The sequence below is a fragment of the Bathycoccus prasinos genome (assembly GCF_002220235.1).
Source record: "Bathycoccus prasinos genomic : Chromosome_2".
Lineage (NCBI taxonomy): Eukaryota > Viridiplantae > Chlorophyta > Mamiellophyceae > Mamiellales > Bathycoccaceae > Bathycoccus > Bathycoccus prasinos.
In genome coordinates, this window is record NC_024007.1 from 106591 (window position 1) to 129327 (window position 22737).

Genomic DNA, 22737 nt, shown 5'->3' on the forward strand with positions numbered 1-22737 from the left:
TTACGAGTTTTACGAACTGCTGGCATTCTTGCGTTTGTTTTTGTTTTGTTGTTATACTACACTCTCGTTTGTTGCTCTCTATTATTAAAAGGTATACAAACGCGCTCCGCAGGAGAGTTTTTTCCCTCCGAGGCGTTCTTCCTCCGCTTTTACGCGCGCCGCTTCCGCTTCGGCTTCGGCTTTAGCTTTGGCTTCAGCTTCGACTTTAGCTTTCAATTCAGCTTCGGCTTTAGCTTTCAATTCGGCTTCGGCTTTAGCTTTCAATTCAGCTTCGGCTTTAGCTTTCAATTCGGCTTCGGCTTTAGCTTTCAATTCGGCTTCGGCTTTAGCTTTCAATTCGGCTTCGGCTTTAGCTTTCAATTCGGCTTCGGCTTTAGCTTTCAATTCAGCCTCGATGATTCTCGCTTTTTCCTCTTCTTCTTCCTTTTCTCGCTGCATTCGCGCCGCTTTCTCTACGGTTTCGTCGTCTTCGTCGAACGAATCGTGTTCGGTATTCGAGGCGTCGTGTAGAACCATCTCCTTGAGCGGCTCTTCGTGGTGCCCGTGAATGTGACTACTACCACCTTCCAAAACTGGTTTCCAATCGGTTGTATCTTGCCACGGCCCAAACTCGATGGCATCGTTCGCGTTCCCGGCTTTATCGCCTCGAGAAAACTGTTGCACGTCCCCGGGCTTGCCGTAATCGCTACAAAACTCCCCGTGCGGCATTCGTCTTTTCAATTTTCCATCCCACCCTCTGTTGTATAAATTAAATCCACCTTTCAACAAGACCAGCTTCTCGTATCCAGCTTCGTCTAACATGTCCAGCGCGTGCACCGCTCTTTGCCTTCCATCCGAACACACCACAACAATCTTGGCTGCTTTTTTATCCGGGAACCTCTTCTCCACCTCTGCGATAAAGTTCTCGTTTTTATGTTGGTTCTGGAACGCCTTCCCGCCCGCGGTTGAGTCAAACCTGTACCCCGTGGACGTGACCAACGGAATATTTGCCACGCACTCTGGCCCAGAAACGACGACGACTTCAGACACGCCTCCAATAGTTCCTTTCGGTGGATTCGGAAGTTTCCCGAAAAACTCCCTCTCCTGGTCGTTGCGGATGTCAAGGAAAACCCATCCGTCGTCCCAGAGCACTCTCCCTTGTTCAAAGTTTGCCACGTACAACTCTCCGGAGTTGAAACCTTTCTTCGTCTCTTCGTCGAAAACTTTGTCCCCGTATTGCTGAATGACGACTCCTTCTTGAACCGCGGCGGCGGACGCGACGACGTTTAAACGACGATGAAACGACGATGAAAACGCAATCGACCGATGATTTTTGTTTTTGCTGACTCGGCAACAACTGGACGATGATGATGATGATGATGAAATCCCTCTCGACGCTTTGATGAAAACCGCAGCAGCAGCAGTTCCGCGAGGAGTCGCGCAGGAGGATAAGGAGAGCGATGGTGATGATACTGATGTCGACGTGAGCAGCATGTTCACAGTAGTGCGTGTGATATGTGTGTAGAGAGGTGATAAAAAATTTCGGATTAGATACGGACAAAAACGGAAAAGAAGAGAGCGTTTGACTTAATCGCAGTGCGACACGTTTTCGATACAAATCTCTCTTTTTAAGAAGTGCCCTGTGTTCCTCTCGTCCTTTTCAAGTCCTGCCTGGTTGTGTGAAACTCTCTCTCTCTCTCTCTCTTGTGAAAAAAAACGAGACACCACACAACAAAAAAAAACAAAATTTAATTAAAAAAAAATGTTGATGCGCTTTTGCTTCGCAAGGTCTTCCTCTGCTGGGTGCACATCGTCGTCGTCGTCGTTGTGTTTCAAAAGCGTCGTGAGGGGTGGTCTGAGGAGGAGGTTGATGAGATCGTCGACATCATCAACTTTTTCCCGAGGAGGAGGAGGACGACATTTGATTACGATGATGAATTGGCGAATGGACGACGGCGGCGACGTGAACAATAACGAGATGGGAGATTCGCAACAAAAGCAACGACAACAACAGCAAAAACGGACGAGTTCGGGTGGCGCCGCTTCAACATCAAGAAGAAGAGACTATTACGACGATTCAGACGACGAGAACAACTCGTACGACAACAGGAGAGGCAGAGGAGGAGGACGAGGAGGGAGGAAAAATTTTAACAACAACAACAACGGCGGCGGTCGAGGAGGAGGAGAAAGAGGACGAGGACGAGGGCAAACACAAACATCGACGAGGAATAGTAACAACAACAGTTATTACGGAAACGACGAGTACGAGAATAGCTCTCCCTATTATTATAACAATCGCGACCGGCAAGGAGGAAGAGGAGGAAACTACAACGATAACAAGCCGGCGTATTTACAAAGAAAAGAGGAGCGGAAAGCGACGAGAGAACAACCAACCTTACGAGAGATGGCTCTCGGTGAAGTCATTTTTGGACAGAATCCCGTGAAAGAGGCGTTGTTGCAAAATAAGAGGGACGAGTTTTACAGACTGTGGATCCAAGAAGGCGACGGGGGAAGCTATTCGTCGGACGAGAAGATGATTGCCAGAGCGAAAGAGTTGGGATGTACGATTTCGTACGCCACGAAACACGATTTGAACATGCTGACAGAATCGAGACCGCACCAAGGCGTCGCTTTAGATTGCACGCCTTTGGAAATGGAAAACATCGAAAGTTTGTTGGAGGAAAATGGAAGTGGAAAGAACGCCGCGGAGACCGAAAGGAACCGCGAACATTCTCTCTGGCTCGCGCTCGACGAAATCATCGACCCGCAAAATTTCGGCGCCATTCTCCGAACGGCGCACTTTTTAAACATCGACGGCGTCGTCGTGTGCGCGAAGAATTCCGCGCCTCTCTCACCAGTCGTCTCCAAAGCCTCTTCTGGGGCAATGGAAACGATTAAAGTGTACCAAACGAACGCCATGCACAAGTTTCTCGCCAAGTGCGTCGACGACGGTTTCAACGTCATCGGTTTAGCCAACCAAAGCGGCGCGGAAAACGTCTCCAACTTATCTTTGAATCAACCAACGGTTTTAGTCGTAGGAAACGAAGGCTCTGGTTTACGAACGAACGTTCGCAGAGCGTGTTCGAGGATTGCTAAAATCGAAGGCGGCGGCGATGATGAAAACAACGCGACGACGAATACCAACAACAAAACCACCAGCGTCGAGTCGTTAAACGTCAGCGTGGCGACTGCAATCGCGCTCTTCCAGCTCACATCATCATCATCATCATCATCATCATCATCGGAGTAGTAGTGGTATAAGTAGTATAGGGCAACAAGAGTCATAATACATATAATAATACTAAAGCGACCAAACAACACGCACAACTCTTCTCTCTTTTTTTGCAACAAAATCGATTTTCTAAAAAAAAGGAAAAAAACCACCACCAGACCACGTCGACGAGTTTCTTCTTTTCCTTCTTTTCTCCCCAGAACAACTCGCAGCACCCGCTGCTGCTTATACTCACACTACTAATAATAAACGAATACTAATAATAATAATGTTCAACTTGTTGTTGTCGTCGAAATCGTCGTCGTTCATCGACCGCGCGTTCGCGACGAACATCAATCCACCCGCGACGACTTCTTATAAGCAAAGATGTTGTTGTGGGGTCACCTCCTCGAAATCGTGCACGTCGTCGTTTTTTGTTGGTGGGTCAGAACGAGGAAGGACGACGACGACGATAACGAAGAGCAGCAAAAGGAGTAGCCAAAGAAGCGAAATGAATTCGTTCGTTTCTGGGAGGAAAAGAACAACGAGGACGGAAACGAAGAGAGCGTCCTCGTCCTCGTCGTTCGACGAAGGAGAGATCCCGACGACGGAATCGTCCTCGTCGTCCTCGTCGTCCTCGTCGTCCCCATTCTCATCCTCGACTGAGACAACAACAGAGACAAAAGCAGTAACAGTAAAAAATGATGACGAAAAAGCGAACATGAATGAAGTCGCGCTGTGGGTCGGCGCTGCCTGCCTCTTTGGCGCTGGAATCGGCTTCGTCCAAGGCGTGGATAAAGCCTCGGAGTATTTCGCCGGGTATTTGTTAGAGCAAAGTTTATCGGTGGATAATCTTTTCGTTTTTATTTTGGTGTTTGATTACTTTAAAGTGCCGGAATCGACGCAACCGAAGGTTCTGAGCTACGGGATTGTCGGAGCGATGATCATGAGAGCGGCGATGATTCTCGCCGGCGCGACGGCTATCGAGGACTTTGAGCCGGTGTTGTTAGTCTTCGCCGGCATTTTGATTTTCTCGAGTTACAAGTTACTCGCGAACAACGAAGAGGAGGAAGAGGAGGACTTGAAAGATTCCGCCATCGTAAAGTTTTGCTCGAGCATGATTCAGGTATCGGACGAGTACGATGGGGATAATTTTTGGACGACTGCAAAAGACGGAGTGACGAAAATGGCGACGCCTTTGTTGTTAGTGGTGGCGGTCATTGAGCTTTCGGACGTGGTCTTTGCCGTGGACTCAATCCCGGCGGTATTTGGAGTCACAAAAGATCCGTTTATCGTGTACACGTCGAACATATTCGCAATTTGCGGCTTGCGATCGTTGTTTGGATTCGTTTCCGCGGTCGTATCGGAGTTGGAGTATTTAGAAACCTCCGTGGCTGTGGTTTTGGGATTTATTGGCGTGAAGATGGTTGCGGATTACGCCGGGTACCCCATGTCCACCGAAGCGAGTTTAGCGGTGGTCGCGACGTTGTTATCTGGAGGCGTTGCGGCGAGTTATCTGTTCCCGTCGGCGCCTGCTGAAGTGACTTCTTCCGTGGATGAATAATACGAGAGAGAGAGATTAAATATATTGTTATTGATTTTTAGAAAGAAAAAGTGTAATGCGACAACGAGCTTTTTGCGGCAATATAGATTATTATTTGCGTTGACGATTGTTTTTGTTTAAGAACTAAGTTATATAATAGTTATTATATATATATTCTACTAGTATAACCACACGTTCCGTGAACCGATCGACGAGATAAAGTCTAGACTAGGAAACCTTTTCGTTCGCACATCGGTTTTCAGGGCGGCGTCTCCGGTTCTCTTTTTAATCGAAGAGATCAAAGCCCATGTCTTCCTCTTCCTCTTCGACGACTTCTTCCTTCTTCGCCTCGCCACCGCCGTCGCCACCGCCGCCGCCACCGCCGCCACCGCCGGCCGGCGCGCGCCCCACCGCCGACGGCACAGACGCGAGCTTCTCGTTACCTTCCGCGATCAAAGCGGCGACGTCTTTGCCTTCGATTTCGGACATGAAGCTGGAGAGCTTGGCGTCGTCAACTTCCGCAGACGCGGCGGCCAAAACCGCCTTGACGTCCGCGGCGGACGGAGATTCCTTACCGGAGAGTTGCGCCTGTAGTAGTTTAAGTAAAAGACAGTAAAAGAGAAGGATTAATGTGAGTTTCTTTGTTCGAAGAAAATTCTAGAGAAAAGGAGGAGGAGGAAAAGAAGAGGTCTTTTTTTCTCTCGAACGATGAAAATGAGGACGAGAAATGACAGTCCGCGCGCGAACGCGCGTCTTTTCTTTCTCTCTCTCTCTCTCTCTAAACTCTCTCCGAGTCGATCAAATACTCCTCCACGCGAATCCGAGCGAATCCGAGCGAATATATGCTCGCGAGTTCGTTTCCTTAAAGAAAACACGGCGAGAGCGTGAGAGAGAGAGAGACCCCAACAAAAGAAGAAAATCCCAATACGAATGAATGGCTCTAAGAGAAGAAAAACGTACCAACAAGAACGCGGCGACGTATTTCATTTGAAAGTTTAATTAATGCGCGTTAAGAATAAAAACTCGAAGCTGCGATGGGTATATCGCCTTAGCCAACAAAAGAGGGGCAAACGTGTTTGTTAAAGTGAAGATTTTGATGATTTCTTCCGCTTAATAATAAATTTCCTTTTGAACATCTCTTCGTGCACCAAAAAAAAGGACTGCCCCTTCGCAAGAAAAAAAAAACATGTTGCATGAGAGACCAGTTCTCAAAAATTCACTTCCTCCTCACCTTCCTCCTCACAAAGAAGAGGAGTCGAAGCAGAAGGAGTCAAAAATAATGGCTGGATTTTGGACGACTTTCTTGCAACGAGAACCGATCGTGGTGTGGTCGTGCGCTTTGGGCGCGATTGGAGCGGCGTTACCGGTGTGCGTCCCACCGATTAGGAATATGCTCAGAGCGGATCAGGAACCGACGAGGCCACCGTCCGCGCAGAGCGTCGTGGAAGCGTTGAGAGGTGGGAAATCTTAATACGATGATGATGATTTTATGTATAAAATAGAAGAGTTTAGAGAGAGAGAGAGATGAATACGTTTTAATACCACCTAACGCATCACACGTGTTGTGTGCACGTATGATAAATAGCCTTCTTCGATGGAAATGATGATGCGCAGTAACCACAAAAGTTTCTCGTCCGCGCTCTTTGAGATGACTTCATCAGAAGAGACATTTTGCTGCCGCTGCTGCTGAATTTTTCTTCATTCTTTTTTCCATTCCGAGAGAGAGTTTAGAGAGAACAACACAACCGAAGACAAACGCACTTTTGTGCGTGCGTTTTGCGCGTTTAAAAAGAAGAAGAAGAAGAAGAAGAAGAGGAGAGTAATAACACCATCATCATGTCTTTTCCTTCTTCCTCTTCTCATTCTTCTTCTCGCAATCAACAGCAGCAGCAACGCGCGATGCCGTTTCAACTCTTTCTGGAGAAGATGCGACAGCCTTTAGCGGCAGAATTAGTCAGCGGAATCAAGCACTTCATAAACACTTTCGTTTTAGAAGAAGACAAAGAAGAAGGGAAAGAAGGAGAAGAAGAAGGAGGAGGAAAGAAGAAAAATAAACAAAGAGATTCGGCGAAAGATTCGGAGAAAATTCAACGGTTTCTGAGAGCGTACGAGGAGAAGTTTCGGAGACACTCGCTTTGGAGAAACTGCTCTCCGGAGGAAGTTGAGGTGGGTTCATTTTTTATTATTCATCGTCATCGATAATACATTAAATACTAAAACAACGCGTTTTCTTCAACAGGCATCCACGGAAGGATTGGAGAAATACGTGTGCACTAAGCTGTACTCGACGATATTCGACGCGTACGGGGAGGAAGACGACGCGATTAACGACGCTTTACAAAAGCGCGTCGAAGCGTTGCGAAATCTACCGCTCACGCCGGAAATGTTGGACGTTTCGAGGAAACAGTTTTTGCTGCTCGGCGAAGAAGAAGAAGAAGGAGGAGGAGCGGACGAAAGTAATGGTCAACCCGCCGTCGGAGATGGAATGCCAACGACCCCGACTTCTAGCAGCAGCAACGACGAGAATAATAATAATAATAATAATAAAAGTCCACATCAAAACAACAACATCCCGAAAAGTTTACGGCTGGCATCCATGGAGCTGGAGAAAATGAACACGTACAAAGCGCCGAGAGATAAGATGAATTGCGTATTGAACGCGTGCCGAATCATTAGTAACGCGGTGTTGCGATTTTCAGGCGGGGCGGATGCTTTCATACCGTCCCTCATATATTCTTTAGCGCACGCAAACGTCCAAAACTTATGGAAGAATATCAAATACATAGAAAGATTTAGACTTCGAGATAGACTAGAACAAGGCGAGGCGGCGTATTTCTTCATCAACGTCGAGAGTGGTGCGCGATTTCTAGGCACGTGTGGTAAAGAACAGCTGAACATATTCTCCGACGAAAAAGACGACGCGTTTCCGGAACCGGTCGATGGACTTTTAGTTTCTTTCAGCGCTTCGAGAGAATTAGAAGAAGAAGAAGAAGATAATGAAGAAGAAGAAGATAAAAAGCAAGTGGCGCGTAGTCATCATCTCACCACCCCTGAACAACCGAAGACGCCACCATTCAATGGATTTGTTGTTTCCAATGGTGGTGGTGGTGGTGGTGGTGGTGGTGGTGGTGGTGGTGGTGGTGGTGGTGGTGGTCAGAACGATGACGATACCGGTACTCCTCCTTTGGCGACGATGAACATACATAACGAAATCGAGATAATAGAAACCATGGGCGCGTCGCTGAGTTTAAGCAACGAAAGCGATTATCACTTCATCAACGCCGACCACGAGCATTTAACCATTGGCGATATAAAAACGCTTCTGATATCGTACAAAAATTTAGCGAACAAGTACGAGGCTTTGAAGCGCGGGATAGAGATGAAGTTGCGGGAAACGCGGGAAAGCGGCGATTCGTATTCTTCTTTACTAACGGCTGCGGAGGAGGCAGATGATGAAAATGACGACGAGGAGGAGGAGGAGAAGGGTGATGTTGTTGTTGCGACTACAACATCGATAACAACATCACCTGCTGCACCACCGTCTTTGCTGTAGTAGTAGTAGTAGTAGTAGTAGTAGTAGTAGTAGTAGTAGTAGTAGTAGTAGTAGAGTAATCGAATGAGAGCGCGTTCGTTCGTTGTTCCTGTTCCAACAAAAAGAGCAAAAAAAGATATCGTTGATTCAACGACCTTCAATTACGAAGGGGGCGCTATTATGGCTGATAAGTTTCATGGAGTTAAATTGAGTTATATAGAACGCACCAATACCACTCTAATTAAGAAGCAATAAGTTTCTATTCTTTTGACTTTTAGTTTTTAGACTCACATGCTAAGAAAGCTATTTCTTTCGAGAATTGCTCTCTTCGAGGATTGAACTCGAGACCTCCCCCTTACACGTTCGTGTAAGAGATTCTTGTGTGGTGGGGTTGTGTTGCAACTAACTAGAGATTAGGGTTGGGGATTTTAATATAAGAAGAAAAAACATTTTTTTTTTGAGACCAAAAACAAAAAAACTACTCGCGACAAAGAACGAGACGACATAAATAAAACACAACGACACACACAATGACCGGCGCTGCTCATGTTCTCGCTCGACACTCTCTTCACCTTTGTACCGCTTCTTCATCATCATCATCATCATCATCATCATCATCATCATCATCGTCATCTTTAAAAAAGAGTCGTTGTTCTCAATATCATCATCATCAATATCATCGACAACAAGGAAGAGAAGGAAAAGAAGGAGTCAATAATAATAGAAAAAAAAGAATGGTATTACTTTCTCTCGTGGAAACTTCTCTCCTCGTGTCGTCGCAATCGTCCATGGTATTCTCCGCCTTTGCGGCGCAAGAAGCTGCTGCCGCGGCGGGATCAGAAATATCCCCTTTCGCTGGCGTGGTCGATATCGCCGCGTTAGGTTTACTCGCCGTTTTCGCCTACCTCGGGAACAAAAAGAGTTCCGAAAACGTGCAATCGGAAAGACAAAAGACGATAACGAACATGCCGTCGAGGAGAAATCGAACGCCACCGAAGTCGTCGAAACCTCCTAAGTGATGCTAATAATAATAAATGATTGTGATTGATATCTTTTTAATATATTCTTTCTTCTGCCTATTGTAAACTAATTCTGAATGTTACGTCACAAATTTCGTCGTCAATTCAATAAACAACTAACTACTACTAACGAGTACGATGATGACATTAGTAGTATTATAAAAAGATATCATCTACTGGTATTATAAATCGAAAGTCAAAATGGATGATGAGTTACAACAAAAACAGAATCAAAAACTACACCCAGACTCGTGCACTCTTTTGGAGGCGTTATCGTTGAACGATACGTTTTTAGCGGCGGAAATTGTCCAAAATCCCAACCAGAAACACAAAGGAACGCGATGTTATAAAGAGTACAAACCTTTAAATACTAATAATCAAATCATCACGCTCGAAGAGCTCCTCCTCTCGACGAAGAAGAAGACGAAAAACACCGCGTTACACATCGCCGCCTTTTCCGGGGAAGTGCAATTTTTGCAAACGTGTTTGGAAGCTTTGAAACAAAAAAACTACTCGAAAGAAAAAATACAATCGATAACGAATTGCGTGAACGCGTCGAACGATACGCCGTTGTTACACGCGGCATCGAAAGGTCACTACGAGTGCGTGAACTTGTTGTGCGAAATGGGACACGCAGATGTGAGACACAGAAACAGAGATGGATTGGACGCGCTGATGGCATCATGCGCGATGGATACGACGACGACTATTAAATATTTATTCGAGAAAGGTGCGGATATAGAAACCACGGACGTGAGAGGAAGGAGGGCGTTGCATTACGCCGTGGCGAGTGAGAATGTGAGAGCGGTGGAGTTTTTGTTAAACGAAGCGAAAGTAAACGCGGCTTGGAAAGATTCGTACGGTCGAACCGCTTTGGACGAGTGCGTCAATTCAAACGGAAGTAGTAGTAATAGTGGTAACGCGGTGACGAATCCAGAGCTCATGGAAATGCTCAGGAAAGGCATGGAAAAGAGCAAGCAGTTGCAAGAGGAGTTGTTTTTGAAAATGCTCGAAGAGGAGGAAGAAAGAGAAGAGCAAGAGAAACGCAAGATGGAGAAGAAGAAGAACAAAAAGAAGAAGAAAAAGAACAAGGAAGAGGAAGATCTAAGAGAGAAAAAGCCGAACGGTGAGAGCGAGGATGAAGACAAAGAAGTAGAGGAATTCGAACAAGGTAAAGAAGAAGAAGAAGATACCAGCACAGAAACGACGAAAACTTCTTCCGCGTGGATGAAAAACGCCGCGAACGGAACCGCCGCTTCTCTGTTCGAAGACGATTCGTCCTTCGAGGTTGTCACGTCCAAAAAGAAAAAGCAGCAGCAACAACAACAACAACAACAACAACAAAAAGTGAAACCGCAGAACGACCAGAATCATTCTCCGTCGTTATCATCATCCGTGTCGCCGCCGAATCATCATTGGTCTGTTGTCGAGGAGCCAACCTCGAAAAAGAAAAAGCAGCAACAAAAAGTGAAACCGCGCGATGACCAGAATAAAAATTCTCCTCCCGCTCTTCCTCTTCCTCCTTCTTCTCCACCATGGTTAGAACGCGCGATGATTGAATTCGAAGAGAAACACCCCGCATCTGTAGATCTCGACGTAACGATCGAACATCTGTTGGGTCTAAATCTAGAATCTTTAAGCGCGTCCCAATTAGACGTCGTCGCGGATGCGCACGTTGCTGCTTTGGAGGAAGTTCGTAAGCAGAGATTACGGTTGATTCAAAAACGCATCATCGAACAACGAGAAGAAGAAGAGAGTTCAATGGCGCAAACTCTTAACGACAGCGATAATTAACAACAACAAAACAATAATAATAATAGCCATATAGTTTTATATACTAGTTATTAGGTATCTTGTACAACGCATAGTACATGTAGAAAGAACGAGCTAATTAATCTCATCCGGACGTAAAACGCGGTCTCGGCCGAGAGCAAATTTAGGCATGTCTTTTCTCTCGACCGTTTCCGCTCTAACTTTTGGCACAGACAACCCTTTCTTCTCTTTTTTTGTCTTTTTCTTGTTCTTTCCGTTCGTGAAATCTCTCCAGCCACCCACTCGAGTCTCTCTCGCCTCTTCTTCGTTCCATCCTTTCTCCGCGTTGACTGTCTTTTTGCGCGCTTGATTTTCAATTTTTTCCTCGCTCACCACTCTCTTCTCTTCGTCCTTTAATCTCAACGTCATCTTTCGTCTTCTCCACTCTAAATCTACTATGTACTTCCGTCCTTCAAGTTTCCATCGCTCGTGAAACTCGTCCGAGGCGAGAAAGTGTTCCAATATTTTCCCTTTGTCTCCGTTGAATCGAACTCTCAACAGCGTGTCTCCTTTCATCTCTTTCTTATACTCTCCCACGACTTTCTTCTTCGCTTGGTCGAGATTAAAATCTATTTCTTTCTTGAAATCAATCGTCGTGAGTAGCTTTTGCGCCTGCCCGATGGCATCAAACGCGATCGATGCTTTCGGATGGTTGCATTTATCCGGGTGCACTAACAAAGACACCTTACGAAACGCCTTCGCGACTTCTTGTATAGTCGCGTCGAATCGAACGTTTAAATACTCGTAAGGATTCAACTTGAAACACGATAAGATTCTCTCCACCTCACTCGCGCGATCTGTTTGCGACACGTCTTTGAAAAACTCCTTCAAAAGCGTCTCGTCGTCCTTCAACTCTTCGATTTTTTCCACGACTCCTTTTTTACCTTCTCTTGTCACTCCCGTCGTCGTCGTCGCATTCTCTCTCGCAATCGCCGCCTTCTCTTCTTCTTCTTCTTTTTCTTCTCTGTCCTCCGCTACTTTCGCTACTTTGCTGCTTGGTTCTCCTATGTCTACTGCTCTCCCTGATGCGCCGTCGTTTTCTGCTTTCCTTTTCCTTCTCTCTTCTTCTTCTTCCGACGTCGTCGTCGTCTCTTTCTTCTTCTTAGAACAGTTCCCCGGTCGGAGAAAAATCTCCTCCTCTTTCTTCCTCTCTTCTTCTCCATCCAGGACAACGACACCGGAAAGAACTTTGACGTGGTATCGCTCTCGACTAGGAATATAATTCAGAACGATTCCATCCAATCCGTTTAAATCTGGTCGGGCGTTTAATCCGTGGATGGTAATCGAAGTGCCCGGTTCGATGTACTCCATGTCTTCTTCTTAATTATTAATAAAGAAAGAAAGAAAAACGAGTTTTAAAGTGTGAGGTAAAATACGCCTTTACGCGCGGTGGTAAGTCTCTCTCTCTTATTCATTAGTATTAAAAAAGTGTATGTGTGTGTGTGATAGTTCTTTTCAGTGCTGCTCTTGGTGTTTTAGTGCTGTTCTTTCCTGTCTTCGACACATTCAGCGTATTCTTCGTCCGTTGGTTCTGGGCAACCTTTCTCTCGCAAGTAGTTTTCGCAGTCGGGTTGTTCGTGGTAACGAGCGTTAGCGATGTATCGCCAGTTGTCAAGAGGCACTTTCGCCTCTTCGACTAAGTATTGAAGGCAATCGAGGCGGCCATACGTGCAAGCGTAGTACACGCACACGCACTTATCCTCCTCGGATGTCTTTCTTTCTTCAACAAGATATTTCAAGATGTCCACGTGAGCAAATGCTGCCGCTTGTACTGCCGCTTTTTTTTCCATATCTCGAGAAGGTTTCACTTTGCCGAAAAGAAATCGAAGACAGTCGAGGTGTCCTCTTATAGCAGCTATTTTACACGACATTTCTTCATCACACGGGCACTCGTTAGAGAAGCAGTACTTCAACATCTCGAGATTACCTTGAAATGCGGCCTCATTAATCGTCTCTTCATCCCACTCGCAATGTTTCACTTCTCTCGCCCACTTGAGCAACTCGAGTTTGTTCGTTGCAGCAACTTGCTCGCAAAACCAGGCTTGATCTATCACTCTTCCGCTCTTATCTTTCTCTCCCCAGGGAAAGATATTCCACATCAATTCCAACGTTGAAATGGATGTACATTCGTAAACATTTACATCTAATTTCGATACGTCTACCCTTGCGTACGCAAGCACACTCCAACTCTCTCTATTCACCTTTGAAAAGAAACACCGATCTGTCGTATTCAATTTCGGAAGCACATGCGAGACAAACACATCCTTATGGTGCAACACCAACCCGGTCCACAACTTCGTCGGTCCGAGCTTCAACCGCTCCATTTCCGCGGCGAGCTTTTCTTTCTCCATCTTCTTCTTCCTCTTCTGCGCGCCGGATAACACTTTCCCGAGTACTACGCTTCGTCAGTCCTTATTCTTTCTTCTTGTCTTGTACATGTACGAGTGTAATTTCGAGAAGGGAAAAATACTAAAGTGTGGTAAATCTGTAAATGCTCTTCTTCTCTCTCGTTGTTCTTTCTACATAGAATGATAATAATAATATTAAAACAACAACCATCTAAAGTCGATCGATTACTCGACGTTCACGGTTATCGTCGACGCAAACTTCTTCCCGTAACTCACGTGCTTCCCGTTGGCAAACTGTAACGTCAACGTGTGCGTCCCAGGTTCTAAAGTAATCTCGCCTTCTTTTTGCGCCTTGCCGTAGTGCAAGTGCGTGGCGTCAAACGGGACGACGGTTCCTTTCTCCATGTACTCGCCATCGACGATGATGTGATGATGTCCGGTGCCTTCTTCGAATTCCGCGGAGGCTGGGACGACCTCGTAGCCTTTGACGCCGAATTTTGCGGTGAATGGAGACGTCACCGTCGCGTTGTTCTGTTGGAAAGAAGACAAAGAAGACAAAGACGAAAAGAGGTGAGCACCGTACTGTTGTTGTTGTTCTTGTTCTTAAAAGAGAGAGCAAAAGAGAAAGAGAGAAATTTTATATCTCAAACAATAAATACCTTTGGTTCGATCCAATACACCCCGTTCTTATTGCTGCTCTTCAGCGATAACGCCTGCGCGTCCATCGGCTGGCCCAGAGAGAGTACCACGGAGGCCACCGCCGCCGCCGTGGACAATGCAAACTGGCGTTTACTCATCGTTTTCTCTTCGTCGTTACTGTTCTTTTTTCCATCGTCGTCATCAAAACGCAAATTCATCATCGCCCGAGAAACCGTCGTCGTCGTCCTCTTCCTCCTCTGTCTTCTCAACGAGACAGTGGTCGTGCTGGTGTTACTGCGAGCTGCTGTGGTCGTGGATGCTGTCATCAAACTCATCTCGTTTTTATTTATAATAGTGTATTTATATGCGCGCGAATTGGTTTGTTGTGTTGTTATCCAAAACAACTGAACAACACACAACACGAGTGGAGGAAATTTCCTCAAAACTTTCCAAGAACTTTCCATCACCATCATGGCTGCTCAATCGGCTGCAACTCTTTCGGCAGCTGGTTCTTCCTCCTCTCCTCTCCTATCTGCCAGAAAGAAAAAACACGGATTGTTTGTCCTCTCTGTCCTCTTCCTTCTCGGTTTTGTCTTTGTCTCTTTCCGAGCGTTGACGACGGATGCGTCTTTGTGCGAGGAAAAACAACAGAGAAAAAACCGATTGGAAACCAACGTGATGAGAGAAGAGGAAACGATTGGTGATGATGATGATGATGACGACGACGATTCAGACGATGAGAATACTAAGAATACTAAGAATGACAAAAACGGAGAGGAGAGAGACGGGTTCGTGTTCTCGTCGTCGTCAAGAATAATGAATAAGAAGAGAGGAGGGGAAGAGTTGGATGTTTCGACGACGACGACGACGACGGAAACTGCTGCGCAAAACAACGGTGGTGTGGAAGAAGAAGAGGAAGAAGAGGAGGCGGTTGGAGAGGACAATGATGCGAAAAAATCGAGGACAGGAACAGAGGACGAAGACGAAGACGGGAAGGGGAGTAGCAATACGAAAAAGCGAAGCAGACGAGGACCGTCTGGGTGCACGCCCAATCGCGTTCGCGAGTTTACGGCTGAAGCGTTGAAAAATCCCAAGGGAGACGATAGTTCCGAGACGACGACGAGTAAAGTGTGGCTGGACGCGTTCGGCGACGACTTGGCGAAACGGTATAACTTTACCACGTGCGCGGTAGTTGGAAACTCGGGGAGTTTATTGCGACCGCCGCGATTGAATAACGATATCGACGAACACGAAGTCGTTATTCGATTGAACGCGGCGCCAACGAGCGGGAGGTACGGACAACGCGTCGGGAGGAAGACGACTTTGCGCTTCTTGAACGCCGCGAGGGCGAAAACGTATTTAGTCGGTGGGTGCTCAAAAACTATGCCGTGCGATGAGGGATCGACGCTCGTCGCGACGCGAGGAATGCCGTTTGCTCCGTCTAAAGTCATCACGAACGCGCATTTGAGCATCGTTCGAGGAAGGCGTTTAGATTTGGGAGAAGGAGAAGAAGAAGAGGAAAATCCGCAGCGTCAAAAGCGGAAAGCGGCGATGGAAGCCCAAGTTCTGAAAATGAGCGAACCAGAGCGAGAGCGCTTGAGCGTCGCGCAACCTCCTTCGAATTCGATGGGTGCGGTCAAGCGCGTGATGAAAGCGTATAAATCCGCGTACGTTGAAAAATGTGGCGAAGACGACGCTAAGAGATTATTCAAAGGTCCAGACACGCCTTCGACGGGATTTATGTCGGTCATTTTTGCCTTGCACATGTGCTCGGAAACTGTGTCTGTGTACGGATTTAAGAAGCAGTTGAAACCGTACCAGTATTTCCGGATGCGCGTGAAACCTTCCGAAGTGCACGATTTCACCGTTGAAGCTGAAATTCTGAAAGCGATGGCAAAAGACGGTGTTTTGCGAATGCCCGGCGTCGTGCAAGACCGAATCAGAAAGAGTGGGAGTAGTAGCGTTAGTACTGACAGTGAGAGTAGCAGTAGTGTGAAAAAGAGTAGTAGTAGTAGTAGTAGTAGTAGTAGTAGTAGTAGTAGTAGCAGCAGCAGTAGTGATAGTTTAGAAAAAGAGGACGACGACGCCAGCGAGAAGGAAAACGCGGACGAGTGGTTTGAAAATTTCGTTTCCTCTAGCAACTGATTAAATTGATGTGTGTATACGCATGCAAAAGTTCAAACTAATATCTATATATTAACTACAACATATTTTAAACGCTTTTCACCGCTGTCACTACGTACATTGGATCGGATCTCCCCGGGTTTGGTGAGATGTCGATGCCTTCTGGCGGGTCGAACCCGTTGGCGAAGTGATAGTACGCGCCTACGATCCAAATATGATCTAAATCCCCCGTCGCTGTCCAAATCGAAACCGCTTTCGTCGGGAAACATCTGTTCGAAAACGACATTATAGCTCTCCCCCCCGGTTTCAGCACTCTTCGAACTTCTTGCATGACTTCTAATGGTTTCGTGAGATAATCCACCGAAACGGCGTTGGTGACGAAATCGAAAGAGTTATCGTCGTACGGCAACTTTGGCGTCTCGTTCAAATCCACAACCGTTGGTTTCTCCGTAAACCGCGGGTTTTTCAGCAACTCGTCTTCGTTCATGCCCGTGCCAGCGCATCGAGAGAACTCCACGTCTGAGGGATAGTGCGAAATCCACGACGAACATATATCCAACACTTTCGGTTTCTCCACAGTCTTGAACACTTCGGAGTAGTATTTCGTCAGCGCATCGATGGCTTGGTCGTCGATGTGTTTCACCAATCTAGGCTGCTCGTAGAAGAAGGAGTCGGCGGATTCGTCGTATCTCCCCATATCCTTCGTCGTGAATGGATAAATAGGAGGCCATTGTGGATCTTTCAACACTTGCGAGATGGCGTTCTTTTGTTGTTCACCGGATGAGGCTTTCGCGGCAAACGCGATTTTGTTGTTGTTGTTGTTTGGAGAAGAGGAAATAGATGATAAACCGACGCCGAATAATCCGAGCACTTTCCTTCTGTCGATGTTGATTTTAGTCGTCTTGTTGCTGATGTTCTTATTAGTAGTAGTAGTAGTAGTATGAGAAGTCGAGGCTGCTCTGACGAGTCTGCTCATCGTCGTCATCATCATCAAAAACTTGTATATTTGTGACGTTTTAATTTAAAAAAACTGTGCATCTTGCTACGGGAATCTCAGCGATTGCGCGTACGTACGTACGCAAACGGCAAAAAAAAGCGCAAACGGAAACGGGGGGGGCAAAAAAAAACAATCGCGCAACCAAGGATCGAACTCGGGACAATTGGAGTTTAGCAACTAAACGAATAGTCATGGTAATTCATTACAATTACAATCCAATGCTCTACCAACTGAGCTATCGCACGTGTGAACCACACTTTTTTATGACTTCCGTCATAAAACTTAGGCTAAATCGGCCAAATTAAAGAATAACTAATTTTTTTAATGTAATTAGGGTTTTAATGTAAATGGAACGGTTTAAAGAGCTCAAACGCGATGGAAACGGTTCAAGAAGACCTCTGATACGCTAGAGCACGCATTACGAACATGTATTATAGGCGCACACGTTTATAGGCGTGTGTTTGTCCTCAGGTTTCTTTCAATATATATTATGTGCACACCCTAAATATTATGTTAAGAAACAAAAATTCATCACCAGCCTCTTTAAACGCATTTACCGCGAAACAACTCTCGCAACAATCGAATCTCTTCGCCGAGTTCCATCTTATTAGTAGTAACACTTTTACTCGTTTTTTGTTTCTCTTCCAACGAATTTCTTTTAAACTCGTAATAATAGTCCTCGTCAAACGAGAAACTTTCACAAACCAAATCTAAAATCAAAGCGGTTACGAAATCCCAACGCTTCGTAGGCCACTTCGGCAAACTCATAGTCGTGCCGAAATCAAACGTGCGAACGATTAACGCCATGTCTCTCTCGCAGTGCAGCTTTTTATTACTCGTCCTATCTCCTCCTCCTCCTTCTCCTCCCAAGATTCGATTTATGCTCTGGGAAAACTCCTCGGACGTTCCCGTCGCCAACTGCGCGCTCCGGGAATCTCGATACGGATAGTGCTCGATCGACCCGTTTCGGTCGTTTTCAACCAACATAAACGTGCTTTTCGTCACCCAGGAATCTAAAACCATCCACGTTTTCGCGAACAACGACAAATCCTCTTCTAAAACCCCTTCTTCCTCTTCTTCTTCGGTTTCTTCTTCACTTTCTTCTCCTTCTTTATGGTGACTGCGACGAGCGCGTCGATTCGCTTTTGCGCTTTCGTTTTCGTCGTTCTCGTCACCGTCGTCATCATCCTCGGGAGAATAGATCGGTTTGGCTAAGAGCGTCTTCTTTATCAGTTCTCGTTGCGCGTTAGCTTGTCTTTCTATTTCGTCTACTTCGTTAATCGCCGTGTCTTCAAAAATCATGGACGACCCGGCGGATTGCATCTTCGTGTCGTCGTTTGCCTCTTCCGCGTTTTCATCTGGTTCGATATCGTTCACATCTTCCGTATCGTTCGTACCTATAATCATCGGTGAATCCGGTCGTAAGGGTATGGTCGATAACTGGCCTTCTGCAAATCTACCACCAATGGAAGGTATGAACTTTGACGAGCTTCGGTTGGTCGTTCTCATGCCTTCTTCGTGAATGTCAAAGTAAAAAATACCCGCCTCCTCCTTCTTCGTCGTCTTTTTTTCTTCTCGGTCGTCTATTTCTTTGTTCCACTTTATCCTTTGATTGCTACTTTTCTTCTTTCCTATTTTCTCAGTCGTCGTCGTCGTTGTTGTTGTTGCTACTGCTGCTCCTGCTCCTGCTTGTAAAGTCGGGGGCATCGAAGGCCCCTCGTCGGAAGTTTTGAAATTGACTTCTCCGAATTTTCGCTCGACGATATCGAGAGAGTTCATAGTTGCTTCGCTGAAATTCGTGTGTCTGTCCGAACGCGGTGGAAGAGCTTTCTTATCGTTCACTTTTTCTTTCAAATTCGATTCCGCGAAAACTTCCGATTGTATTCTGTGCTGCGCGCAACAATACGTCTCTTCGCTAAACAATTTTTGAGACGCTTTCGATTTGTACACGCGTTTGATTTCGTTCGAACACAACGGCCACCCACACTTTCCGATTAAACTCCTCTCTTCGCACGCGTCTTTGAATTCACTTTGGGTTAATACCGACGCCGTCGACGCGGCTAAATGACTTTCCGAGTCAAACTTATCTAAAGTCATGAACATTTCAACCACTTGCAACGCGCTTCGTCGGTCTCGCAACGTCCTCGCCGCTTGCTCTCGCACGTTTATCGACGGCGTGGACGAAGGAGGAGGTTTGTTGCTTTCATCGTTATTGTTCGATTTCAGTATAGATTTAATCACTTGGTCGACTTTCGTGGATGTTCCTGTTGCTACTGCCGCTCCAGTGGTGGTGGTAGTGTGATGATGATGATGATGATGTTGTTGTTTCGACACTCCCGGTTGCACTCGCTGGTGCTGATGACTGCTCTTCAAAGATAACGACGAGATGGACGACGTCGCCGCTTTCCTCTTCGTCTCGTTTGAAACACTCGCACCCACGCTCAAGCCTTGCGACGTTTCCAGCGCCCAGGCAAACTTTTCCTCCTCCATTCGTTTCCTTTCGTCTTCTTCTTCTTCTTTGTCTTCTTCTTTTTCTCCTTTATTTTGATGATGAGAAATGTTCGTTGCAAACATCTTCTTCATCAGCTCGTCTTTGTCTGCATCCAAATCTTGCTCTTCTCTTCCGTCCTCTCGAGGGTAGTCGAACATCAACAGAGAGTGATGTGCCTGAGAGCTCATCTTTTAATAATCTCTCTTCTTTCTTCTTTGTTATTATTTAAATACTAGTAAGAGAGAGAGTGAATAATAAAGAGTGTGCGTAGTAGAGTATTAATTTTGTGGCGAACTTTTTTTCGAAAAGAGAGAAGAGAAAAAAAAAGCTTATGAAAATCAATTTTTGTTCAAAAATGTTAATATCTGTACTCTCTCTCTTTACTCCTAATAACACGATTCCCTCAGCGGCGTCGCAGACTAGTTTTATGTGCGTGTGATTACTTCTCTCTCTTCCTTTTTCTATTCATCTATTATTCTGCTTCTTCTTCTTCAGTTTCTTCTTCTTCTTAAACTTCTCCTCTTTATTTATTTACTACTCTTGTTGGTGCTTATTTTCATCGCTGAAAGTTTCGCCGCCACGTTGACATCAAACATCGGCGGTGGCGTGTTCATCGCACTCAAAGGCGACGTCAGAGACGTTGGCGATGGGGTTGGAAGTGTCTTTGCTTTACTGGCCGTTGTTGTTGTTGCTGTGACTGGTGCGGCGTTTTCATCGCCGACCCGCGCGACCGATCCTCCTTGGCGCCTTGGCGTCGCGCTCTTCTTCGCCGCCAGATTTACGATTGGTTTGCCTCCGCACTCGAGTATGATATCTTCCACGCTCGGTTTCCCTTCGGTAAAGTATAAAATTTTCTCTATGCACTTGGCTAAAACTTCGTTTTCAAACTCCGGTCGTTGGCAAATGAACTCGATGTCTTGCAACTTTTCGAAATAAAACTCTCGCTCGCGTTCTGCTTTTTCAACCTCCAGGCGTAGAGACGCTAAATCTTCTCGCATGGCTGCTGTTGCTGCTGCTGCTGCGACTTCGGCGTTGTTGTTTTTTCTGTTGTTGTTGTTATTCGTGTGTGCTAATGCGTCGTTGTTATTTTGGTTCGAGTGTTTTGTCGTCGTCGTCGTTGAAGCGAAAAGAGTGCTATCGATATCGCGCGTTTGCGGTTGGCGTTTCGCCGTCGTCGTTTGGTGTTTCTTAGAACCCGCCGCAATCGAGCCAGAGGACGTCGACGATATCGAGTTCATATTTTGTCCTCCCCCTCCTCCTCCTTTACTCGCCATTCGTCGTTGCACCGGGTCGTACCCGTCCGTCGCCTCTCCCACGGTCACGTCGAAATACCGTTTCATCCACTGCAAAAACTCCAAGTTATCCAACGGCCTCGCTTTGCACAACTTTTCTACTTCAATATTCTTCGCAATCTTCAGCTTATCGAACACGGTTTGCAACACCTTATAATTTTGCACGTACTCGTGCTCTGCTCTGGCTTGGAAGGAAACCTTGTGCATCGGAACGATGTTTGGATGCGCGGCGTCCATGATTTGACAATAAATCGCCCCCGAGGCGCACTGTTCGACTTTTTGAATTTTCATCCGCAACAAAGTGTTCACCCACAAGACGAGCTCGTTTCGTCCGACGAAAAACGCCGGGTCCATCATTCCTATTCCAGACATTATTATTATTATTATTTTATTATACCTCTCGACAAAAGCGTAAATGGTTTTCCTTGTTGTTGTCTTTTTAAGTATGCGTGTGTGTGTGTGTTGTGCGCGTTTTCAGTGAGGATCTCTTTTTTAAAGAAGAGAGTTTTTGTTGTTTTTATTCCCCTCTTTTGTCTTTGCTCTTTTTTGTCTTTGCTTTGATTTGAGTATTTTCTCGAGGCAAACAAAAGAGATGAATCCATTATAAAAGTAGAAGAAAAAGAAGACAAAGTATATGACGCGTGGAAGATGACGACGACGACGACGACGACTTCGAGGAGGAGATCTTCTCGTCGTTCTCAAAACTCCAGCAGTTTTTTGAAGAGGAGGACGATTCGTCTCTTCTTTTTCTTCTTTCTTTTCGTTCTTGGTGTGCATGCTCCCACGACGATGATGGTGAAAACATTCGTCAACGCGGACTCGACGGGGAAACCAGAAGTAGGGCGAGACCCGAGAGAAATACCAAACTGGAACGATTATCGCGAACATTTTACGGTTTTAAATGAAGACGTGGCGTCCAGAACCGACGCGAGCGATGGGAACACCCCGTGGATTGAACACGTCAGTTGGGAACCGAGAGTGTTCGTCTATCACAACTTTCTCTCGGAAAAAGAAGCGAAATATTTACGCGACGCGCACAAAAAAGCATCAAAAGCGATGGATGACGAAAGCATGAAGACGACGTTTAAGAGAGGGCAAGATCCCATCGTGAACGTCATCGAGCAGCGACTCTCGGCGTTCGTCATGTTGCCAGAGACGCACGGCGAAAACATGTTCATCGAAAAGATAAAGAAAGGATACCCGAAAAGGCTGGAGCTTCTCAACTTTGACGACGAGAAAGACAAGGAAGATTTAAAGAATGGCGGGCAAAGATTTGCGACGACGGCGTTGTTTTTAAACACAATTTCAGAAGGGAAAGGAGGTGAGTTGGTGTTTCCGTTAGGGACGGAGAGACTTTACGACGATAGCAACGATAGTTACACTAGCACTCCTAGCGCGTGCGCGGGGAAATATACACTCGCGGTTGAGCCGAGAGTAGGCGATGCGGTCGTTTGGTTTAGCACGCACCACAATGGGAACGACGATTTGAATTCGGCCTCAATGCGATGCGACGCAGTCGCGGATGGAGAAGAGATGTTGACGGCGTACAAACATTGGAGAGTAGGGAGATATAATCACGGTAATTTTCTTCCCGACTACGAGAAAGCGACGGCGATGGGGGGGTCTTCTTCCTCGGGGACGAGCACTACGCACGAGTTTTAACTCGTGTTGTTTGAATGTGCTATGTTTAATATCAATAGATACTTTTAGTTTAGATTTTCAAGATTAAAGTGCGCGCGATGGTATTATA

The 22737-nt window shown here is 46.1% G+C and overlaps 16 protein-coding genes across 16 annotated transcripts; 8 read left to right on the forward strand and 8 right to left on the reverse strand.

Moving 5' to 3' along the window:
* Positions 1–84: 84 nt before the first annotated feature.
* On the reverse strand, positions 85–1473 carry Bathy02g00550 (predicted protein; the record flags this gene model as incomplete). Its single annotated transcript, XM_007514961.1, has 1 exon — positions 85–1473. The coding sequence occupies one exon, from the start codon at positions 1471–1473 to the stop codon at positions 85–87; it is 1389 nt and encodes a 462-aa protein (XP_007515023.1).
* A 439-nt stretch (positions 1474–1912) lies between these two features.
* Bathy02g00560 (predicted protein) lies at positions 1913–3229 on the forward strand (the record flags this gene model as incomplete). The annotated part of the gene is made up of 1 exon (XM_007514864.1): positions 1913–3229. The coding sequence occupies one exon, from the start codon at positions 1913–1915 to the stop codon at positions 3227–3229; it is 1317 nt and encodes a 438-aa protein (XP_007514926.1).
* Positions 3230–3911: 682 nt separating this feature from the next.
* Positions 3912–4754, forward strand: Bathy02g00570 (integral membrane protein TerC; the record flags this gene model as incomplete). Its single annotated transcript, XM_007514879.1, has 1 exon — positions 3912–4754. One exon carries the CDS (start codon positions 3912–3914, stop codon positions 4752–4754), a length of 843 nt encoding a protein of 280 aa, XP_007514941.1.
* Positions 4755–5018: 264 nt separating this feature from the next.
* On the reverse strand, positions 5019–5222 carry Bathy02g00580 (unknown protein; the record flags this gene model as incomplete). Its single annotated transcript, XM_007514863.1, has 1 exon — positions 5019–5222. One exon carries the CDS (start codon positions 5220–5222, stop codon positions 5019–5021), a length of 204 nt encoding a protein of 67 aa, XP_007514925.1.
* Positions 5223–5919: 697 nt separating this feature from the next.
* On the forward strand, positions 5920–6204 carry Bathy02g00590 (unknown protein; the record flags this gene model as incomplete). The annotated part of the gene is made up of 1 exon (XM_007514646.1): positions 5920–6204. The coding sequence occupies one exon, from the start codon at positions 5920–5922 to the stop codon at positions 6202–6204; it is 285 nt and encodes a 94-aa protein (XP_007514708.1).
* Positions 6205–6632: 428 nt separating this feature from the next.
* Bathy02g00600 (predicted protein) lies at positions 6633–8286 on the forward strand (the record flags this gene model as incomplete). The annotated part of the gene is made up of 2 exons (XM_007514425.1): positions 6633–6899; positions 6973–8286. 2 exons carry the CDS (start codon positions 6633–6635, stop codon positions 8284–8286), a joined length of 1581 nt encoding a protein of 526 aa, XP_007514487.1.
* Positions 8287–8795: 509 nt separating this feature from the next.
* Bathy02g00610 (unknown protein) lies at positions 8796–9284 on the forward strand (the record flags this gene model as incomplete). The annotated part of the gene is made up of 1 exon (XM_007514456.1): positions 8796–9284. The coding sequence occupies one exon, from the start codon at positions 8796–8798 to the stop codon at positions 9282–9284; it is 489 nt and encodes a 162-aa protein (XP_007514518.1).
* A 201-nt stretch (positions 9285–9485) lies between these two features.
* On the forward strand, positions 9486–11078 carry Bathy02g00620 (ankyrin repeat protein; the record flags this gene model as incomplete). The annotated part of the gene is made up of 1 exon (XM_007514746.1): positions 9486–11078. The coding sequence occupies one exon, from the start codon at positions 9486–9488 to the stop codon at positions 11076–11078; it is 1593 nt and encodes a 530-aa protein (XP_007514808.1).
* A 93-nt stretch (positions 11079–11171) lies between these two features.
* Bathy02g00630 (predicted protein) lies at positions 11172–12407 on the reverse strand (the record flags this gene model as incomplete). The annotated part of the gene is made up of 1 exon (XM_007514407.1): positions 11172–12407. The coding sequence occupies one exon, from the start codon at positions 12405–12407 to the stop codon at positions 11172–11174; it is 1236 nt and encodes a 411-aa protein (XP_007514469.1).
* A 164-nt stretch (positions 12408–12571) lies between these two features.
* Bathy02g00640 lies at positions 12572–13447 on the reverse strand (the record flags this gene model as incomplete). Its single annotated transcript, XM_007514744.1, has 1 exon — positions 12572–13447. One exon carries the CDS (start codon positions 13445–13447, stop codon positions 12572–12574), a length of 876 nt encoding a protein of 291 aa, XP_007514806.1.
* A 222-nt stretch (positions 13448–13669) lies between these two features.
* Bathy02g00650 (conserved hypothetical protein) lies at positions 13670–14418 on the reverse strand (the record flags this gene model as incomplete). Its single annotated transcript, XM_007514998.1, has 2 exons — positions 13670–13975; positions 14104–14418. The coding sequence occupies 2 exons, from the start codon at positions 14416–14418 to the stop codon at positions 13670–13672; spliced, it is 621 nt and encodes a 206-aa protein (XP_007515060.1).
* Positions 14419–14554: 136 nt separating this feature from the next.
* Positions 14555–16228, forward strand: Bathy02g00660 (beta-galactoside alpha-2,6-sialyltransferase 2; the record flags this gene model as incomplete). Its single annotated transcript, XM_007514541.1, has 1 exon — positions 14555–16228. One exon carries the CDS (start codon positions 14555–14557, stop codon positions 16226–16228), a length of 1674 nt encoding a protein of 557 aa, XP_007514603.1.
* A 67-nt stretch (positions 16229–16295) lies between these two features.
* Positions 16296–17183, reverse strand: Bathy02g00670 (predicted protein; the record flags this gene model as incomplete). The annotated part of the gene is made up of 1 exon (XM_007514583.1): positions 16296–17183. One exon carries the CDS (start codon positions 17181–17183, stop codon positions 16296–16298), a length of 888 nt encoding a protein of 295 aa, XP_007514645.1.
* A 564-nt stretch (positions 17184–17747) lies between these two features.
* On the reverse strand, positions 17748–19883 carry Bathy02g00680 (unknown protein; the record flags this gene model as incomplete). Its single annotated transcript, XM_007514525.1, has 1 exon — positions 17748–19883. One exon carries the CDS (start codon positions 19881–19883, stop codon positions 17748–17750), a length of 2136 nt encoding a protein of 711 aa, XP_007514587.1.
* A 339-nt stretch (positions 19884–20222) lies between these two features.
* Positions 20223–21359, reverse strand: Bathy02g00690 (predicted protein; the record flags this gene model as incomplete). Its single annotated transcript, XM_007514641.1, has 1 exon — positions 20223–21359. The coding sequence occupies one exon, from the start codon at positions 21357–21359 to the stop codon at positions 20223–20225; it is 1137 nt and encodes a 378-aa protein (XP_007514703.1).
* Positions 21360–21635: 276 nt separating this feature from the next.
* On the forward strand, positions 21636–22649 carry Bathy02g00700 (predicted protein; the record flags this gene model as incomplete). The annotated part of the gene is made up of 1 exon (XM_007514510.1): positions 21636–22649. The coding sequence occupies one exon, from the start codon at positions 21636–21638 to the stop codon at positions 22647–22649; it is 1014 nt and encodes a 337-aa protein (XP_007514572.1).
* Positions 22650–22737: the final 88 nt, after the last annotated feature.